We start from the raw sequence: 8,783 nt of genomic DNA on the forward strand, positions 1-8,783 counted from the left end.
TGTTGGATATAAAGATAAATATAAATGTTTCAATGCTTTTAACAAATCTTTTGTTCTTCCCCATTAATTATATCTATATAAGAGGATCAACTTCCAGAGAATTGTGTGAACACATTCTGCTGGGCCTTGCAAGCAAAAATTGTGAAGTAGCTCTCTCAGATGTCTCTGCTCAATTTCTGTGCTTGACACAGGCCTTTAAACCCAGTAACACTTGAATCAAGCCTAAGTCTGAAACATGTATTTCTTCTCTTCCTGTGTTTCCCCTAACAGTAGGAGAATCCACAGAACATGGAGCTTTATAATGGAGTACAGCCAGTTCTCATAAATAGATAGATAGATCTTACGTATGTTGAGGCACCTTAAAAGTTATTGTGATTTTTTTCATTGACTTGAGTTAGTTAGCTATGGCAAAGAGCACTACAGTAACACTTTAATATGTTCTGAAATAGTTCCCCAAGCTATACTCAAATAGTAGATTATTAATATTTATGATAGCCCAGTTGTACTACCTCATTAACAGTGTAAAGATTCTGATATTTAATGTTAATTATGTGTTATGTGCCATTTTTAAATAAAAGGTGCTGTTATAGGCAGTTTTCCTTTTGTTGACTTCTAAACTTAAACACTTTAATAAGTTTATTATTTCACCCTCCTCTTCTTTCTATCTCAGTCCCCTCAGTCTCATAAAGATTATTACTCCACAGGGTTTCATAAATAGTAATGTCCTAAAATCCTCATGAAAAAGGAAAAATTCTATTCAATATTAAACGACAATCTAAAACTGTGCAATTATAAAGACATTTAAAGTTTCTTTATCTCTAGACCAGCAGCTTCTAGAATACCTCCCTTCAGTGCATGCTGTAAACATTAACTGGATGCCTATGGTATGCCACATGGGTCAGAGCAATTGGTCTCGTTTTACACCTTGATATAACTCTGCTGATTTCTTTGGCACAGATCAAAAGAGTAACATGTAACATGGACCTCTGTGCAATAAGTTCATATTATAAGGATATTATGGGAAGCATAAAACATTCAGTATCAGATCCTTTGAGCTATTAAAACTACTTAAATATGGCATCAGTTCTTATGTTACCTAATTTAAAAGTAACTGAACCTAAGAAAATTATTGAGTCCATTAAAAACTACATTAAGTTAAAGCACTGTTCTAGTATCACTCTGGCTCAGGTTGTCAGTGTTTCATGACAATTGCCTTCCTTATGAATTCCATAAGAATTCACTCTAAGTTAAAAACCATCACAAACCTCAGTTACTAGAATGTATTTGCTTTACAACTTAACTTTCTCCACACTTGGACCCTTATTTAAGTAAACTTAAAATATGTCTGTTCAGCCCCCTGGCTGGTGTGGCTCAATGGATTGAGTACCACCCTGCAAACTGAAATGTTGCTGGTTCAGTTCCTAATCTGGGCACATGCCCGAGTTGTGGGCCAGGTCCCCAGTTGGGGGCATGTGAGAGGCAACCCATTGATGGTTTCTCTCTGATTGATGCTTTTCTCTCTCACATCAATCTCTAAAAATAAATAAATAAATAAATAAATTAATTAATAAAAATCTGTAAAAATAAAAAAAGTATATATCTGTTCAAAAGCAGTGGCATAGCATAGTGGACTACTTGAGCTCAAATGCAAGTTCTGTCACTTATTAGCTGTGGAGCATGAGCTATTTACTTAGGCTCACAGAGCCTCAGTTTCCTCATGTAAATGGGGATAATAATACTGACTACTTATCTGCTCTCTGTGAAATGGAAATGAGCAGGGTGGCTACCAGAATTTAGTTAGTTAATATTAGTGTAAGTCTTTAGACAGTATCAGGCATACACTAAGAAGTGTCAGAAGTGTTTCTTAAATAAGCTCTGCAAAAAAGTTTAGTCTCAATTAAAAAAAAACTTTAATTAAATTTATTGGGATGATAATGGTTAATAGAATCACATAGGCTTCAGATGTATGATGCTATGATACAAGATCTGCAAACTGCACTGTTGCCCACCAATCAAAGTCAACCCATCTCTGTCAGCATGTGTTGGACCCACTCCCTTCCCTTTGGTAACTACCACACTGTTGCTTGTGTCCATGAGTTTCAGTTTTCTATCCCGCATGTGAGAGAAATCTCAAACTAGTTGAGTATTTATTTGTAAGTACTATTCTCAAGATGGTGCTAACTTCACAAACCATATATGCTGCAAAGGAGATTCTCTTCCTGTTGTTCAAAGTTACTAGAAAAATATATATATATCTTCCATATGTACAAGCATACATGTATACATATAAAACAGAACTGCTTACCAGGCACAATGTAGGTAAAGTGACCTAAAGTCAAACCAATTTGTCAACTATTTCTTAGTACTGACATAGTTTTTTTTGCATAAAAATTTTCAAGAAGATGGAAAATAATCTGTTTCACTAAATGTTAATTAAGACATGATAATGGAATTTGCATATGAAATTTAGAGATGTTTATCCTGACTAAATGTTATGTGGATCTTCAGATATCTTTTGTTTCTACTTTTGATAACTGTTAGCTGCTCTGAAATGTTTTTGACTTACATCGGTGATTTTTATATGTAATTATTAATATCTTGCTTTAATTGTACTTCTGCTGTAAAGGTTAGTATAACATCATGACTCAGAAATAAATACTGATTCTAGAGTGATCAAAAATTTTTAACAATTAAATTGGATTCTAGGAAAATGTGTTATACTTCTGCTGGTTTTAAAAATTCATATTAAATTCACAGAAAAATTAAAATGTAACAGTTTAGGTAATAATAAAATTTTAACTATTTATTTTGGTTTTGAGGTTTCTCTTCCACTTGGGAAAAAAAGACAGGACTTAAATGAAAATAAATTTGTGGTTTAAGTAATTATTCCCTTAACTTGATTTATTCTCTTTTGAAAGTTTTACCTTTTTTTTAAAGCAAAACAAATTATAATTCCATTACCAAACAATAACTCCTAATGTAATTGCAATAACTTCAGAATATTAAAATATTTGAAGTGTTTAAAAAAGTCCAAAAACATATGCATATAAAGACCAATAAAATATGATAGTATTCACATAATTTCAACTGCACAAACGTATTACTACTATTCATACTCTAGTCTCAGAGTTTTCAGCAAGTATTCCCTTTTCTGCCAGTTCCCTTAACTAGGAAGCTACCTTGAGAGTTATTTCATTCGTGAATAAAAGTCTCTAAAATAAAAGACCATCCTGCTAAACATGCCAAAAGAGTCAAGGAAAATTCTTTTGAACTACAATTTCCCTAAGATAGTTCCTTTCTTCTAGAAAGTCTTGCTAATTAGGATAGTATAATTGTATTGTTAAAAGATGTTACTGTTTCTGAGATTGTAAAGAGATGAGAAAAGAAAGGAGCAAAATATTTGTTGTTTTCTGTGAATTTGAGTTTCCTTTTGTAATACAACAGAGACATTTGCATTTCCTCAAATGAATACTAGTGCAAATCTGGCACTGTTCCATAGAAATCATGGACAGAAAGTTAAAGTAATGCACAGTTATAGTTCTCCAAAGTATTCAGACTAAGAGCAAGAGATTAAAGTCAATGTTAATTCTCTGAAGTTAAGTCTTATCTAAATGATGTAGTGGGTTAAGAATAATGGTAGGATTTATGGGGAAAGCAACGTTGGCTGGTTAACATCTCGTATGATTTTTAAATCAATCACTCTTTGTTGACCACCTACTTTGGGCAAGATGCTGCTTCACTAAGCCAGCCACCGTTTTGTAGTCCTTACACTGTAGGAGTAAGCATCCTGCTGCTACCGAGCATCCTTTCTTGTTTAAAATAAGATGAGCTCAGCTTTGCATATTGTGTGTGCTCATGTGCTCAATAAATACTTTTTGAATGAGTGAAAATTCAGTGAGTAAGAAGGTTATTCATTCAAAAACATCTGTGAATGCCTGCAAAATGGTAAGGACAACGTTGCAAGCATAATCAGCACACTGTAGCAGCATCTTCTCACAAAGATGTCAAAGGAGGCAACTTCCAATATTAAAATCTTAGCTTGAGGTCTGGCTTAACCTAGAAACCATGATCCCAATACTTCTGCGAAACTCTGTAATTTCCCAGATAATCTTCTTTAGGCATCTAATTGGATATATTATTTTACATTACTGATGATGTGTCTATATATTTTATTATCAAAAAAAGACTATTTTAAAACGGTAGAGAGTAATCTGGAAGGGGACAGAGCAGTTTTCATTTCTTCACTGTTAAAACTCTCTGCATTGGAGGCACTTAAATTTAAGCAAGTTTCCTTCCCAGCACTGTGTTTCTTGTGACATCTTTGTGTGTCTCCATCAATTCACTGGTGAGTGACTTCACATTCCTAGAGGAAAGAAGCCTACCCTGGTGCTCATTCAGTCACTTTAAGTAAGGACAGCGAGGAAGGAAAGTAGTATTGTTTTCATTTCTCCTTTTAAGAGCTTCACTTAGGAGAAACTACCAAGGTCCCTTAAAATCTGCTACATGCGAAATAATTGATACCTATACAAACATTAAAAAAATAGTTTTGATATCCAAATTTGCAAACCCTTTATCTTCTTTTCAATTTTGTTTTCTTGGCATAGAATGTGAATATATTTGAAATGGACTGTAATGCAGAAACATTTGTCAAAAACCCCGGAGTATGTAAAAACTACTGAGCAAAATCTTTCAGAAGCACCAGCTTTATATCACTTCTAGCAAATCAGTTTAGGAAGGAGCACCATTACAGAAAGGACGCCCACCACTCCCACTCCCTCACCAACCGGACCCTGCATGCTATTTATCAGACTAAGTTTTCATAAATCAGAGAAGAGTTACAGTGCAATTAAATGTGCCCACGAAGTAATATGATCTAAAGCACTTTGCAAATATTAAACCTCTCCTTAAGGGATCAATGTTTTCCTTGAATAAGCTGGTATTGGGTAGAGGGTGAGAGGGAGGTAGGGAGAGAGGGAGGGAGACCCACCTACCGGGCCAGGTCTGGGGAGACCAGGGGTCTGAGCAGCAGCTCTCTTGGGTGGGTGCCCTGAAGCACTCAAAGGGCGGAAGCCAGAGATCGGAGACCACCAAGGGGAAGTGACTGCAGTTTTGGCAGAGGTTTGCTCGCTGTGCACCTGGAACCACCAGGTACAGGCATCCACAGGAGGCCGGGCGCTCCTTTCTTACTTCCCTAAACCAAGGCTGTCGTCCAAGTCCCAGAAGCTGGAGTCTCGGCGCTCCAGTCTGTAGCCAAAGCGACCTCGTGCATCTCTTAGTAATACTATGACCACCCCTCGAGGGCATCCAACTTGTGTGTGTGTGTGTGCGTGTGTGTGTTTGTCTGTCTGTGGTGGGTGGGATGGGATGCGTGAATTGGGGCTACAAGGGGCGGGGACTGGGTCTGCAAGGGGTGGGGGCCGGCTGGGGAGGAGAATATACCCCATCCTCAAGTTCATTAAGCCTTTGCCGGCCCTCTGCCTGCCCTCTGCTCGGGCCTCACAGGCCTCCACTTCACCCCAGGGCGTCTTGCCCTGCAAACGACAGCCCACAGCTACCTCGGGAAGTGACCCAGCGCGAGCCCCCCAGCTATGCCGAGCTCAATTAAACGCATGTTGCCTCTCTGTCTCAAAGAGAGCCCAGAGCGCTTCTCCCACCGCAGGGCGAGACACAGACTGACTGACTGACACCGATGTCTCTAAGTTCACCCCAGGAATCACCCCGCAGTTTTCCATCTCACAATAGTTTAACTCAGAGCCCCAGCAAATGTCTCAAAAGTCTTCCCCAGGCAGTGCCCAGCGGCACCGCGCCTCACAAAATTGCTTTGGCTGGCATCGTATGGATGTCACCCCTGGTCGATTTCCCCCCCAAATCTAAGAGGTTTCAGCCCGCTCTTCTCGAGACCCTTCCCCGCGCAAGGCAGGCAGCGCGCCCTGCTCACCATAGTCCCCGGCGGCGGCGGCGCAGGCGGGAGCCCAGAGCGCGGGGGCCGGCGGCGGGTCCCACCAGGCCACTGGGCGGCTCCTGCAGTCCCAGCGGCAGTTGGTCCAGTAGTTTCGGATTCCCGGGTTGGGGCGCGGTGGAGGGAGAGTCGGCGTGAACCCGAGCCAGCGAGCCGGGATGTGCGTGCGCGCGTGAGAGTAAGAGGCGGGCGGGCCCGACACGCAGGAGCCTACGGGGGCTGCGGCTGCGAGGTCCCGGGTGGGGAGCCGGCTGGAGGAGGAATCGGACGAGAAGTACGTAGTGGAGTTTAGGGAGCGTTTCCTGCACTTCCCCGGGAGACTGGAGCCAGGTGCGGCAGGGCGCGCTCCCGCAGCGCGGGCACGGCACGAACGGCCGCCGGAGCCCGAGTCCGCGCAGTGCCGGAGCCCGCAGCCACTCTGCGGGAGGAAGGGCGCATCCTCCTCGCCCCGCGCGGGCACCAGCGCGATCCCGGACTCGGAGCGCTGAGGGCAGAGCCTCCGGCGACCTCGGTGACAGCTCTGTGGGCAGCCTGCTCCTTCCCGATCCGCCCAAGAGAGCAACAGTCAGTGTGGCAGGGTTCTTCCCATCTTGGGTCTTGGAGCCACCGGTGCCAAGCTGTGCGGGCTCCCAGCTCCCAGCGGCTGGCGCTGTCACGGCAGCCGCCCGGCCCCTGGCGCTCCCCAGCCGGCAGCTGCCTCCTAGAGACGTGCCCAGCTGTGTGAGCGTGTGTGTGTCTAAGCGAATCTCTTCCCCTCCATCACTCGATCGCGCTGGAGGGACCGGGTCCCCGGCGACCAGCTGCAGAGTGGCTGCCAGTCCACACCCTCTGGGTTCTCTCCCCACCTACCCCGCCCCAACTCCTCCTCGCCCTGTCCCTCCTCTCCCAGCTCCTTTTCCAGCTGCCGCTCCCCAGCTCCCCACGGCAGGGAGAAACCGCAGCGAAAAGGGCGGGGAAGGGTGGGAAAGGAAGCGCAGGTGTCTTCGGCGGAGAGATGGGCGCACACACCAGAGCAGCTTGCTGCAGGGGGTTGGGCAGGGCTTTAGGCAGAGAAAAGGAAGGAGAGGATTTACCCGGAGACAGAGGTCCCGGGGCTGACCACCCGCGCGACCCGCCCAGAGCCGCGGGTCAGTTGCTAGGTAGGGAGGTGGGTAGGTGTGCAGGACTCCCCGGAGGGGCGGATTAAGGTCGTTGCTTAGAGAACCCTTGGAAATGACCAGAGTGGCAGAACCCGGGGACATAGAAGTCAGAGGGACTCAATCTCTGAGTTGCTGAGACCTGTCTTTTGGGGGCGAAAGAGGCCTAGACCTGGAGCTTGGGGGCACGCAGGTGTCCACGGAGGTCGTGTGTGTCTCCAGCTTGCCAGGCTGGAGAGCTGGGTCTGTGAGGGGTCGGGCGGTGGCAGCGGTGGTTGTCAGACTGCTGTGTGCATGCAGAGTCACAGGGGGCGATCACCGCCTAGTTGGGAAGCGGAGATCAGGGTTCAGCGTTTTTCCATGTCCAAATCCCAAACTCGCCTTCCCAATTCAGTCTATGTCCCTCCTACTCCTTGCTCCCAGCAAAAGCAGTAAAGCAGTGGGCAAGGAAGGGGACTCGATGAGCTAGTTCGTTACTGTGCTTTTTGCCTGATTGAAAGGATCCCACCTGATCTAAGACTGTGCTGCTGCTTCTCTCCCAACTCTAGTCTCTTCCTTTATATCTTATCCCCATCCAACCAAAGATTCTTGGAAAACTGTTATCTTTCTCATCGATAAAGTTTCTCTCTTTGGAGTTTCCTAAAAATAAACCTTTTTTTTTTTTTTTTTTTTTTTTTTTTTGCTGTTGAGCTATGAGCTATTAGGTCTTTTGCTAATTACATAGTAAAATACAGCACACAGAAAAGTCCCTTAGGTGGGGAATCACAGCCTTGTTGCTTATGACTGCTTGTCTATTTTCAAATGACAGTCTTAGAGTGCAAAGTTAAGTCAACCTCAGGTCCGTGGAGAGATTTGGTCCACTTAATTAGAGGTCTGTTAGAACAATCCCTGGAAACAACACTAGAAAGAATTGTGGTGCTCTCTCCAGTATCCATTCCTTTTTCATTACGGTAATTTCACTACCTTAATTTAGGCAATCTGAAAGTGAAAGGTTGGAAGCAATTGGCAGGCACAATATTTCTAGATTCTCATTCAACAGCCCACCCACCCCCCTTTCCAGGCCTGCTCTCACCATTATAGCCAAAGGTCATGACTCAGATTTCAAACTGCACTTTTTAAATTTTGGGATACAGCCTCAAGGACAAAGCTGTTGAGTTCTAGAAAGAGATAAATGTAAGTAAACTTATTTACCAACTACTCAGACAAAATCATAAGCTCAGCAGCAACAACAAAATGTATATTGTTTAGTACATTGAGCTGGAGGAAAGATGGCTGTTTGCCAGATATGTGATCCATTAACCTCTTTAGCTCATTGTTGGCAACAATGGCATACAATCACATTCTTAGGATTGAAAGACAAGGGGTTGTTTTTTTTTTCCATCTCAAAATCACAATGCCACATTATAGTCTAAAAGAAACTTCAAACAATAAAAGTAATAAGAAAGGAAGAAGCATACAATTTGCTTTTTTCTGAACAAATGTTGCTGTTCTCTTTTTCTTGAGGGGAAAAATGCTGATAAGCAATAAACTCCACAAAGGCATGACAATAGGTTTTGAAGAATGCCTCACTCCATCTACCAGTCCTTTTAATTAGTAAACTTTATTTAAAATGTTTATTTATATTTTCTTTTTATTGGTATGCTTTTCTTCCTTTGGGTCTGGAAGATTACTGCAAAGGACAATGGGAG

The 8,783-nt window shown here is 43.2% G+C and overlaps 1 protein-coding gene across 1 annotated transcript; it reads right to left on the bottom strand.

Moving 5' to 3' along the window:
- Nucleotides 1-5,934: 5,934 nt before the first annotated feature.
- Nucleotides 5,935-7,200, bottom strand: LOC150007640 (uncharacterized). The gene is made up of 2 exons (XM_090280827.1): nt 7,033-7,200; nt 5,935-6,804 (listed from the first exon to the last, which is right to left on the bottom strand). The coding sequence occupies exons 1-2, from the start codon at nt 7,198-7,200 to the stop codon at nt 5,935-5,937; spliced, it is 1,038 nt and encodes a 345-aa protein (XP_090136953.1).
- Between the last annotated feature and the right edge of the window lie 1,583 nt (nt 7,201-8,783).

Source organism: Furipterus horrens, unplaced genomic scaffold (genome assembly GCF_987537825.1).
Source record: "Furipterus horrens unplaced genomic scaffold, mFurHor1.1.pri manual_scaffold_6, whole genome shotgun sequence".
Lineage (NCBI taxonomy): Eukaryota > Metazoa > Chordata > Mammalia > Chiroptera > Furipteridae > Furipterus > Furipterus horrens.